The 12990-nt window shown below is 41.4% G+C and overlaps 1 protein-coding gene across 5 annotated transcripts in view; it reads left to right on the forward strand.

Annotated features, from left to right (window-relative positions):
* CEP290 (centrosomal protein 290) overlaps nt 1-12990 on the forward strand; it is a 122602-nt gene that overhangs the window by 107120 nt on the left and 2492 nt on the right. For 4 of the 5 annotated variants that reach the window (XM_080660528.1, XM_080660530.1, XM_080660529.1 and 1 more), the window contains 6 exons: nt 385-507; nt 1628-1800; nt 5145-5286; nt 6565-6638; nt 9146-9240; nt 12395-12474. In XM_080660528.1, coding sequence (XP_080516654.1) covers nt 385-507; nt 1628-1800; nt 5145-5286; nt 6565-6638; nt 9146-9240; nt 12395-12474 — 687 coding nt within the window. The remainder of the gene's footprint in view (nt 1-384; nt 508-1627; nt 1801-5144; nt 5287-6564; nt 6639-9145; nt 9241-12394; nt 12475-12990) is intronic. The other variant, XR_013960144.1, reaches the window with a different exon arrangement.

Here is a 12990-nt window from a genome sequence, read left to right on the forward strand (position 1 = left end):
GAGTAGTTAGAATAACTACTTGATCATTTTATTATTTCAAGACCAGTGGTTCTTAGGGAATTCAGCATAAAAATCATTACCTGTATCTATTTTCAAAAATATAGATGCCTAAGTCCCCATCCTGAGATTGATTAGATTCCTCTGGGGTGGGTGCTACCATAGGTACTGTGATTTAAAATTTTTCAAGTCATCAGTTCATTCTAGTGTGTATAGGCAAGGTTGGGAACCTATGCTGTAGATGACTAGTATTAGATGGAAGATTTTAATTATAATTATATCAAATATTATCACTGCAACTACTTTGAATTAAGTTTGAAGTTTACAAGATCATCTTTTACTGTATTTCAGTGTTTTAATAATGTACAGCTATTTTTTTATTTCTAGGCTGAATTAGAAAAACTTAAAGCTCATCTTGGACGACAGTTGAGCATGCAATATGAATCCAAGACCAAAGGCACAGAGAAAATTGTTGCTGAAAATGAACGGCTTCGTAAAGAACTTAAAAAAGTATGACTTTTCATTAGGGATTATAATTATTTTTATGTTAATTTACTAATATATCTTGGAAAAACTGAATGAAAAAAGTTGATGACATGTTTATTCAAAGTAGTTACTAAGACTTTTGTGAATTATGTTTTTATTTTTGCCATCCTTTCACCATGAGGAATGTTGAAAATAAAAACGTAATAAATTAAGAGGCAGTATAAGCTGGGATTTAAATCTTAGCTCTGTCATTTATTAGCCATGGTAACTAGGTGAAGCTACTAACCTATATCCCTAGTTTCCTCATCTGTAAAGTTGGGAATAATAAGTATGTCTGTTTTACAGAGTTGCTGTAAGGTTTAAATGAGTGACTTTTTGTACATATGACTTAGAACAATGCCTACTATGCAATAAGGTGTATATGAAACTGTTTTGTTAAACAAACAGTAAGATCCCTTTCGAAGTAACAAAATATATTCCTTGCCCAAACAAGTCGGTATTATTATTTATATGGATGATCCAATGAATAAATTGAAATTAGTATTTTTAATTTTTCCCTTTTTTATTAAATGTATTGGGGTGACATTGGTTAACATGATCAAACAAGTTTCAGGTGTGGGTTTCTGTGTTACTAAGATCTGTATATTGCACTGTGTAACCACCACGCAAAGTCGAATCTTCAGAGTGATGCTGTTCTTTGAACATGGTGTTTAATAGTGGAAATAATCTGTGGTATTTATACATAATTTATGCATATAGGTAGGTCTCTCAAGTATTAGAATCAAAACAAAACATATTTTTAATGTGTAAAGACATAAACTATCCATTATTCTGTAAGTATTATAGACAAAGATAACAAACTTAAAGTAACCAAACAAAATGACAAATTTAGAGTAGCCCCTAGAATTAAATACTTGTAAATATATTTTTCTAACCCTATTTAAATGATCTGTTGTTCTAATTATTCTGATTATATTGCTGTTTTAGAGTAAAGAAACATGGGATTTTTATTGCAATTTTAATCAGCATTTAGAACTCCAGATTATTTTTATTTTCTAATTTATAGTGATCATTTTTAGTATATTGCATCTGTGACAACAGTGTGACATTTTGTCATAATATACTAATTAGCTCTTAATGACAGGAAACTGAAGCTGCAGAGAAATTGCGGATAGCCAAGAATAACTTAGAGATATTGAATGAGAAGATGACAGTTCAACTAGAAGAGATGGGAAAGAGGTTACAGTTGGCGGAAAGTAGAGGTCCACAGCTCGAGGGTGCTGACAGCAAGAGCTGGAAATCAATTGTTGTTACAAGGTACGAATAAGTAGTCTAAAACTTACAAAATTGAATCAGTTCTAATTCTGCCATTTTAAAAGAATATGACACTATTCTGATTCACTTAGTTCTTTCCTGATGAACTGTTCGGTCGTTTGTTTTAACATGATACTTACTCTTTTTGATCCTAGCATTGCCAGAGAGTCTTTTTCTTCCTTCAAGTATTTAACTAATTTGGGTGGCAGGGCCTGGGACAGAGCAGAGCTGAGCTGCGCTGAACTCCTGGAGCTGGATGGGCATGTGGAAGCTGCTGTCAGCCGGGAGCCTAGACTGCTATGCCAACTCCTCCTGGGCACTGCTTTTGTCCAGCTCCAACTCAGCTTTATGTTGTGTTCATTTTCTTCCTCAAGTATAAGCCAGGCATAATTGAGCCGTTTTGTCACAACCTGTGGCATACTGGATCTGGGCTGGGCTGTAATTTTGGCATTGTATTCTGCGCAACTTGTCCTTCAAATAACCCCAACAGATGAATTCAGCCACTGCTGTAGTGTCTCACTGGCTTCTGCTCCCTTTCACTTGCTTTTCTGCTACTCCGTGAACCTTTTCTACAAGTATGTGTGATCCCTGACTGTCAAATAAACCTTGTGGCTATGAAAGAGGTGGTGGGAATTCACAAGGAAACATTCCTGTGTGCATTGCTACTGTCACCACAGTCGTTCATCATGACTGATGAGTCAATAAAAGTCTTTGATGTCAATCTCATTTCCACCCATAAGCAGCTGCTTATCCTATATAATAAAAGCATAGTATGTAAATTGTTCCCTCAACCGGGAGTTTGTCCGGGAGTTCAACCAGGTGGCGGGGCCAGCCTGGGGAAGGGAGGGACGCCCTGGCCGGCTGTGGCAGGTGGCCGGTGGAAGGGAAGGAGTACCCGCCCACCCAGCAGCCGCTAGGGACCCTACCAGTGTACAAATTTCATGCACTGGGCCTCTAGTAATAGTATAAAAGCCAGAGACCAATGAAATCTTGCCCATTCTTTTCCCATTGAAGTCATCCTATATTACTTGTGTTCTTTATTTCTGCTGGCCCCATTTCAAAGGCAAACACATCTTTATCTTCCCGTATGCCTAGGGTTCGTTATGTCCATGCATCCCTAGTTTTCCTTTCATTGTTTACCTGCTATTTAGGATGGACTAGATGAAGGGTGGGATGGCAATCACCATTGCTACAACTAGGATGGGAGCCTTAGCATTGTGAGGCTACACGTCCCTTAGTGGACCTGCACTTGGCCCTTGTCAACCAAGTCTAAGGAGAAAAGCAGGTTATGCAGGTAATTAGAGGGCAGCCCAGGTGGCCATGCTGTCCTGGTGAGGGTTCCTTGGTTCCTGTCCTAATATACTGAGAAATCAAAGCCACTCTTCCCCATTGTAGCCCTCTCTTAGTCCCATCAGAGAGCAAGTGTAAATGAAATAATGTGTAACAGGATAAAGGGAAGAAGGTGTTTCTTCTTTGGTCTGCTTGGACCCCAGCAGAGGCTTTCAACCAGCAAGACTATCAGTTGATTTTTTTGGTCTTTTATTTTATTCTATTCTATAATAATGCATGGGCTCAAGGGATTTTGAGTTTCTTTAAGATGTATTTATTCAGCAAGTATTTGCTCAGTACCTGCTGCATGCCAGACTCTGTGCTTTTGTTTTCCTAACAGGCCTACTTTGCTTAGCTTTCTTCAGAGAGCCAGGTAGCTTCATGGAGAAACACCTAATTTTACTGTGACCTTAACTACATTACATCTCTTCTCTGTGAGATCACTTGTTTGTATCTGTGGAAATGATAATCCCTGTCCTTCCTTTTCTAAAAAGGGCTCTGTGAGCCTTTAGGGAAGATTATTAATGTGAAAAGGGTTTATGAAGTTCATAAATATTTGAGAGGGGTGGTAATATTTAAGTGAAGATGACTGCCTTTTAGACTGTGTGTTTAATCTGAGAACTGTACAGGTAACTGAGCATACACTGAGCATTCAGTAAACCCTCTTGAAAACTACATAAGTCTTAGTAGAATCCACTTGACAGAAGACTCATTTTGATCCTTGGCCTCCAGCCTCTCTAAATACACCAAAGAAATTGCTGCAGTCTGTAGGTAGGATCCATGTCCGGCCTTATACTCACTGCTGAGGCAGGCCGGGTGATGCAGCCCTGTTTTAGGCTGGGCGATCAGAGAAGGCCCCTCTGGGTGGGTGGCATTTGAGCAAGGAAACTGAATGAAATGAAGAAGTGAGCTTCTAATATTTTACCACTTTGGTTGATAGTCTTTGTTAGGGTAAGAACATTGCTTTCTAATCTGAGTTTCTAAGATTTATCAAAAGCTTTTGGAATGTATTGAGATAATTTTTCTTACTTGTACTGGCCTTACTTGATTTTGTTACCATAGAATTCCTTCTTTTCTCTGGAAAAGTTTTAATATTATAAGCATTGTCTCCCTTTAAGGTGTTATGATGTGCTTGTAAAGCCATTTTGGCTCAATGTTTTAAAAATTTTTATTGGCATTTGGGTTTGTTATGTGTGTTTTTTCTGAACTATTTATCATTTCTCTAAAGGTTATGTATCTATTCAGATTTTTATAAACTTCATCCCTCCCCGTCATAGGCCATTTCGCTCATCCATGCTTTTGCACATTCTCTTTCTCCTCCCAGCAGTGTCCTGTGTCCTTTGGTTTTGTTCTACTTGGATACCTTTTTGGTGTGTGTGTGTGTGTGTGTGTGTGTGTGTGTGTGTGTGCAGAAATGCTTTAACTTGTGATCTTTAACTATATTCATAAGATTATCCAACATCGTAGCTGGTACAGCTCAGTGGATTGAATGTAGTCCCATGCACCAGGAGGTTGCTGGTTGATTCCTGATCAAGGCACATGCCTGGGTTGCAGGCTAGATCCCCAGTAGGGAGTGTAAAGGAGGCAGCTAATTGGTGTTTCTCTTTCATCAATGTGTGTATCTTTCTCTCACTTTCCCTTCCTCTCTCAGAAATCAATAAAAACATATTTTTTAAAAAAGAATATCCAAGAATGTAGAATTGATATTCTAATTAATTTTACTTTTAATTTTTTGTTTTGTGACTGAAAAAGATATTTAATATTTTACAGTGATCAAATTCAAGCTCCACCCTTGTTTATAACCTTGGGAAACAGCTAACTTATCTTTTTTAATTGGCCTGTCTGTTAGTTAGGAGTACTTACTGTCAGCTAATGCTAAATAAATATGTAGCAAAAGGTTTGACTTAAAGAAACAGTATAATATATTCTTTGTTATTTTTAGTGCAATAATTTGAACTGTCTTAAATCAATAAATTATTTTCCATGTGTACACCTGTTATTTTCTTTTATGCTTTTAGAATGTATGAAACCAAATTGAAAGAATTAGAAACTGATATTGCCAAAAAAGCCCAAAGCCTTACTGATCTTAAACAGCTTGTAAGACAAGCAACAAAGAGAGAACAAAAAGTTAAGAAATACACTGAAGACCTTGAGCAACAGGCAAGTAATGTAATTTTTATTTACATAATAAAATGATGTATTATATCTCTAGCCACTCCTTGATATTGTCTTATGTAGCTAAAAATGAACTCTTGACTAATTCCTAGCCTGGAAGACCCATCTAAGTGAATGACACCATCATTCACCCATTTGTTTAAGCCCAAAACCTTAGATCATCAGCTCCTTTTTTTCTTCCACACCTCACATCTTTTTCATAAATCATGTTAGCTCAGTTTTCAAAATCTATCCCAAATCTGACAACATCTCAACACCTCTAACACTGCCAGTCTAGTCCAAGCTGTTCTATCATACCTGAACTATTCTCATAATCTCCCAACTGGTCTCCCTGCTTCTACTCTTGCCTTGTTTTGCCTTCTCCCTTCCCTGATCTATTTTCCACATAGTTTCCAAGTAATCCTTTTGAAGCATAAAACAAATATAGCAGTCCCATCCGTGGAATCTTCCAATGGTTCCCCGTTATCCTGGAGTAAAATTGTAAAGTTCTTCTCATAGCCTGTAAGGATCCACATGGTCTGGCATCTGCTTTCCTCTTTAGCCTCCTCTTTACTTTCCCTTCATCCACAGTGTTCTAGCCACATTGACCTTTCAGTCCTTTGAACAAACCAAATTCATTCAAGCTTCAGGGCCTTGCTCTTGTTTCAAATAATATTTACCCAAATATTCCCATAGCTCACTTCCTCACTTTACATCTCTGTTTAAATGGAGGGGGCTTAGACCTTCCCCTATAGTACCTTCCATCACTCTTTATCCTCTTACCCTGGGTTGTTTTCCATCTGGTACTCTTATCACCTCACATTACACACTCATTGTCTTTCCTCACTAAAAATATAAGGACCATGGGAACATGGAGCAAGGGACTTTGCCTGCTTTTTTCACTCCATGTCCTCTATGCCTTAGACAATATTTGGCATATAGTAGTTATAAATAATTGTTGAATGAACACTGAGTAGAACATGATGGATGCATGCTCATGTGTGCTTTTAAAAACCCAACTAGAGGCCCGGTGCACGAATTGGTGCACAGGTGGGAGCCGGCCGGCTCACCCTGATCAGGGCGATTGGGCCGGGCTGGCCGGGGGTGAGGGGCCAGATGGGGGAGGGGCTGCAGACAGTTGCCAGGCTGGCCCCGCCCCCTGGTCGAATTCCTGGTTGAGGGACAATTTGCATATTAGCCTTTTATTATATGTACAGGATATATCTTTATAAAATCTCATTTTCATGTCTAACTTTGTTTTTTAATTTTTCATTGTGCCCAAAGATTGAGATTCTCAAACATATTCCTGAAGGTGCTGAAACAAAGCAAGGCCTTCAAAGGGAGCTTCAGGTTCTCAGGTACATTATCTCTTCATGTGACAACTCTTCTTTTTTATCTTTTTATTTAACCAGGTTTACAATATCTAGAGAGTAAGATTTTTCAATCTTGCTACCTAAGAGGCTGATCAGCCTTATTTTATCCTCCTAATTCCAATCATTTTATCTTTTATATAATAGATGCTGGGAGGAAAGTCACAGTAAACCAGGTCCTAATATAAGTATCAAGTTTGTAATGTAGTTTAAACTTTCTTAGTAGCACAGAATGTATTAAACCTTAACTTTTCAGAGGCAAATACTAACGAAAGAGGGGGGTAAAAGCCTTTACTTACCAGGTTCTGAGTAGCATGCTCTCATGAGCTCTTCCAGTAGGAAAACTACTCTTGAAAATAACATCAGGTCAGATTTTAAGAAAAACATGAAGACTTTTGATTCCATGATCTTTCTTTAAGAACTAGTGGCCCGGTGAATGAAATTCGTGCACATTAAATGGGGATTAATTGGAGGAAATCCTATCTAATAAAAGAGTAATATGCAAATTGACCATACCTCTGCTATGCCCACCAGCTACTCCCACCAGCCAATCAGGAGAGAATATGCAAATAAATGCAACCAAGATGGCTGCAGCCACAGAGAGCAGGAGGGAGGCTTGGGTTTCCCTGGCAATGGAGGAAGCCAAGCTTTCCACCTGCCCTTGCCAGCCCAGGCCTCCACTCAATGCTATAAAGTTTCAATTATAGAAGATAAATAAATCCCAACAGAAATGGCTGCCACAATGGAGCAAGCTGAAGGCTTCGCTCCACTCCAGGCTACAAAGTTTCAATTGTAGAAGATAAATAAATCCCAGATTCCAGGGCCTCTTCTTGGGTCGCCAGGGGGTGTGGCCGGCCTGCAAACCACCACAGGCCCCTCGCCCAGGCCGCCTTACACCCCAAGGGAGCCCCCACCCTGATCCGGGACACCCTTTAGGGCAAACCATCTGGGCCCCACCCATGCACCAGGCCTCTATCCTATCTAATAAAAGAGTAATATGCAGATTGACCACTCCAACACACAAGATGGCTGCCCCCATGTAGTCAAAGATCCTGCCCCCATGTGGACACAAGATGGCCACCAGAAGATGGCCAGCAGGGGAGGGCAGTTGGAAGGGACCAGGCCTGCAAGGGAGGGCAGTTGTGGGTGATCAGGCCAGCAGGGGAGGGCAGTTGGAGGCGATCAAGCCTGCTGGCGAGGGCAGTTAGGGGTGACCTGGCTGGCAGCGGAGGGAAGTTGGTGGTGACTGGGTCTGCAGGGAAGAACAGTTGGGGGGGACCCAGGCCTGCAGGGGAGGGCAGTTAGGGGTGACCAGGCCTGCAGGGGAAGGCAGTTAGGGGCAAACAGGCTGGCAGGGGAGTGGTTAGGGGGTGATCAGACTGGCAGGCAGAAGCGGTTAGGGGCAATCAGGAAGGCAAGCAGGCGAGCAGTTGGGAGCCAGCAGTCCTGGATTGTGAGAGGGATGTCCAACTGCCCATTTAGGCCCGATCCCCCATTTAGGCCCGATCCCACTGGGGTCCCAGATTGGAGAGGGTGCAGGCTGCACTGAGGGATACCCCTCCCCCCGTGCACAAATTTCGTGCACTGGGCCTCTAGTAATTTAATATTGCTATTTGCCCTTTCTCTATAATAGAAATGTCAGAGATGAAAGAAAATTAGTAAAATGTATATGAAAACCTTCCTCCTGTCAGAGTCTGGGGCACACCACGGGACCCAGAGTCAAGTCCCCGCCCAACCACATGCGCCTCAAAATTGCATGAGACCCAGACCCGGCCGTGCCCACCCTCCCTCATTGGGATAGATCCAGACCTGGCTAGTCCCACCCTTGTCAAGCCCTGCCAGGCAGGGAACATAGCCTCAGGTCCCCTGGCCCGGTACCAGGATGGGGGTCATGGCCTGAGGTCCCCCAGCCCAGACCAGGGTGGTGTGGTGTGCCTTGAGGTCCCCTGTCAAGCCCTGCCAGGTGTGGGACATGGCCTGAGGTCCCCCGTCAAGCCCTGCCACGCGGGGGGGGGGGGGGGGGGGCACAGCCTCAGGTCCCCCAGCCCGGCACCAGGAGGGGGGAACCGCCTCAGGTCCCCATCAAGCCCCATCGGCAGGGGGGTGCAGCCTCAGGTCCCCCCCTGGGCGGGGGGTGTGGCCTGAGTTCCCCCGACCCAGCACTGGGGGTGCACCTTGAAGTCCTCTTTCAAGGCCCACGGGGGCGGGGGAGGGTGTAGCCTCAGGTCCCTGCTGATTGCTTGTTAAGGCTCCTTATGGGAACTTGGCCTCAGCTGTGGGTGCAGCCATCTTTGTGATGGAGTGGTGGTTAATTAGCATATTCCCTCTTTATTAGATAGGATGGTAATACTGCAGCAGGGAAAGTAAATGAATACCTTTATAAATATCAATGAGTTCTAAGCACTATATGTTCATAGGAAATGCCATATATTTTGTGGAACAGTGGTTTTTTTGTTTGTTTGTTTTGTTTTAATAACATTACCATTGTGCTCTAGATTAGCTAATAGTAAGCTGGAAAAAGAAAAAGAAGAATTAATCCATCAGACAGAAGTACACAAAGACCAAGGTGGAGCTGAGAGCACCTTACATGGTAATGTATTTTATAGCAAAATTATAGCATGTTAGGTAACTGAGGTTTTGAATTAGGATTTGCATTGTTTGTTCGTTCACAGGTTTCTGATAACTTTCTTCCTATAAAGTCCAATCCCCAAAATAAGTTTTGTGGAGCTATCTCTTCCTCCATGTAATATTATTCCCATTGAGCTCTTAGCAAGTACTTAAATGTTTTTCTCTTTGTGTTCCATTTGGTGTTACAGATTTAATCAGGATACAGTGCTGAGTGATGATTGTTGCTTCCAGTTTTTAAATATAGGTCCTTTTAAACCCTCTGAACATGTTTTTCTAAATGTTATTGTAATCTTGTTAATTTAAAAACTACATAAACTACATGTATAAGTAAAAATATTCTTTATTTTTTTCCTTTAACAAAGTAATGTCTATCCTTCTATCCCCTTCTTTTCTTATTCAAAAGTGATTACTAGTCATTCCCCTATTCTTATGTGCTTATGTATATATGCACACACACACACAGTGAATATTTGATACTTACTATTTGCAGATTCTGTATTTCTGAGTTCACCTACTCATTAAAATTTACTTATAACCCCAAAATCAGTACTCAAGGTATGTTGTGAAAATAGAGCAGTAAAAAATGTCAGACCCACATTTTCCCAGATGAGATCCAACAAGGTGACCTCTGCATTCTTGTTCAGCTTTCATACAGAGATGACCAGAGGATGGAGACAGTAGGGGGCAGTGCAGTTTAGGGCCAGAAGCTAAGGGTCTGGGGCCAGCTGAACTAGGTTTGAATCCCATCTCTCACACTGGGTAGTGGAGCAGCCTCGGGAAAGCTATTTGGCACTTCTAAACCTTTTCTCTTTTGCAAAAAAAATAGAATCTACCAAAATGTTTCCAGGATTTAGGATTATAATCTGAGATATATGTATATGTTTAGATATAGGTATAGATTATATATCTATTATCTATATCTAACTATATATATAATTTTCCCTTAAGAGCAATGGTTCAATATTCACTAATTCATTGTGTTGACTTTATAGATCGTAACTACTGTAAATAATGAGAATTGATTCTTTGAGCTGTATGTTTGACACTTGATGGAAATGGCAAATTCTCTGCCAAAGAATTATGCCAATTAATATCTGAACCACATGATTACTTCATATAGCTTATTCACATAGTCTTGTTGCTACTTTGTATTAAAGCTATCATGTGGTATGAGTTGTACCAGACACTATGCTAAATCCTTTATGACCATTTTATAATTTAAAATACTGTATGGTGGGTCCTATTCTCTCCCTTTTCCTATGATAAACAAATTTGAAGAGGTTATGTTACCTATCCCCAGGGTCACAACAGGTAGAAAGTGGCAGAGGCAGGATGAAACCTGAATCTAGGAAACTCCAAAGCTTCTCTTTATATCCTGCCATTGACCAGTATGCTGCATTGCCACTCGGTGACTAAAAGTACATATAACCTCTCTCTCAATGGTATCTCCCAAAGCACCTAGCTTGGTGTAGTGGACTAGACATAGTAGACCAAAGACCTGGTAATGCTGTTAATAATAGGCAAGTTCTAAACCTGTTTCCTGAAAGGGAATTTCTGAACCCCCATATTGTATTTCAAAGATTAAGGCTCAAAATCAAGCCTTAACTGTTATGGAAATTCTATTTTAATATAAGTGGTCATTAAACTAACTTTTGAAAAGCGCTACACATTACCAATCAGTGTAATATATAGCAGTCCACCCAGCCGTGGGCAAACTACGGCCCACGGGCCGGATCCGGCCCGTTCAGCTGTTCTATCCGGCCCACGGAGCCGAAAGAGCGGAGGGTTCTCTTGCTCTCCCCTCCGCTCCTTTACTTTGAATTTATATTAGTTCACACAAACACTCCATCCATGCTTTTGTTCTGGCCCTCCGGTCCAGTTTAATAACCCATTGTGGCCCTCAAGTCAAAAAGTTTGCCCACCCCTGGATTAGACAATCTTCTCAATACAGCATCCCAGTGATTAAGAATCAATTCTGTAAAAAATCATTAGCACTTTCTGCAAAGGTGTGGGAAGCTTTGAAAAGTACGATTTTGCTCTGCCTTCCAAAGGAAGATGGATTCTGCTATTTCCATAAAAAGGGTGAGGAAAGTATTTCCTGTCTCCAACTTATAATTAAAGGACCCTTTCATAGGCACCTTAATAGAATATACGTCTTATCCCATTCATAAAAATGTGCTTACTGCCCATTATTTTCCTAAACTTTATTATTGCTTTTTTAATTATACCCTTCAATGGCTGCAAAATGACCACATGACACAATATAGGAAGTGTTTAATTTAAAGAAAGTATGTTTCCAGAAGACGGCAATTACAGCAAAAATACCATTTGCCCATTGATTCTCATTATAAAATTAGATGTTAACTCTGGGGAGGAAATCCATAAATTAAAGCCCTTATGCTGTTTTTGTACCTTTTCCACCTAAGTATCAGGACTTATTCATGTTTGTGTTATCCATCCTGCCTAGCACGTTTCCTATATGGCAGTTACATGGTAATTGAGTAATGACCTACATGGACTAGCCAATGCTGCTAGGTAACAGGGGCAATTTGAGTAGCTTATGATTGTAGCCCCTTACCTAACAGTCTACTTATTCTCTCATTGTACTTTTAGTACTTAACAAATTTTCCTAGCTTTAGAATTTTTCTTTGGAAAATAAGTTTCTTCCATGTAAAAAGTTAACCTCACTCTTTACATTGAATATCTGGCAAATGTTTTTTCTCTTTGCCATGAAATTATATTACCCAATAAAGGTAACAGTATTCACAGCCTAAAGTGTTTCATCCATAAAATGCCACATTTCCAGGCTCTAGTTTCATAAGTTTTCTCCTTATTCTCTAAAACAAATCCCTTTATCTTAGAGTAGAAAAAAGCTGGATCTAGTATATATATATAGAGAGAGAGAGAGGCCCAGTGCACAAAATTCATGCATGGGTAGGGTCCCTAGGCCTGGCTGGCGATCAGGGCCAATTGGGGCCTTCTGGCTGCTGGCAGGGGACTTCCTTTGTTCTGCACTGCCCCCTGGTGGTTAGCACATGTCATAGCAATTGAACTCCCGAGGGGACAGTTTGCATATTAGCCTTTTACATATATAGATTTTTTTTTTTTTTTGGCAGATCATGATCAACTAAAGGAAAAGATAAAGGATCTAGAGACACAGCTGAAAACGTCAAATCTAGAAAAGCAGCATTTGAAGGTAAATAGTATATCTAATTATAGTATTACTAGAGGCCCAGTGCACGAATTCGTGTAGGGGTGGGGTCCCTCTGGGTGGCCTGCAAGGATTGGGCTGAAACCCACAGTCCAATGCCGCCTGCAGCTCCTACCTGCTACTCTGCTCATCCCGGCCCCACTGTGCCTGCCGTGAGCTCGCACCCAATTAATCCCTATCGGGAGAGGCTTGTGCTGCCACAGCAGCACTAGCCAGCCACGAGCCCTGTTGTCTGGCACCCTCCAAGGGGAGTGGTCTGCGGGATTGGGCTGAAACTGGCTCTCTGACATCCCCTGAGGGGTCCCGGATTGCGAGAGGGCGCAGGCCAGGCTGAGGGACTCCACCGGTGCACAATCGGGCCGGGGAGGGACCATGGGAGGCCGCCAGGGCATGTCCAGCCCATTTCACTCAGTCCTGATCAGCCAGACCCCAGCAGCAAGCTAACCTACCAGTTGGAGCATCTGCTCCCTGATGATCAGTGCACGTAATAGCAACTGGTTG

This window comes from Plecotus auritus (assembly GCF_963455305.1).
Source record: "Plecotus auritus genome assembly, chromosome: 3".
Classification (NCBI taxonomy): Eukaryota; Metazoa; Chordata; class Mammalia; order Chiroptera; family Vespertilionidae; genus Plecotus; species Plecotus auritus.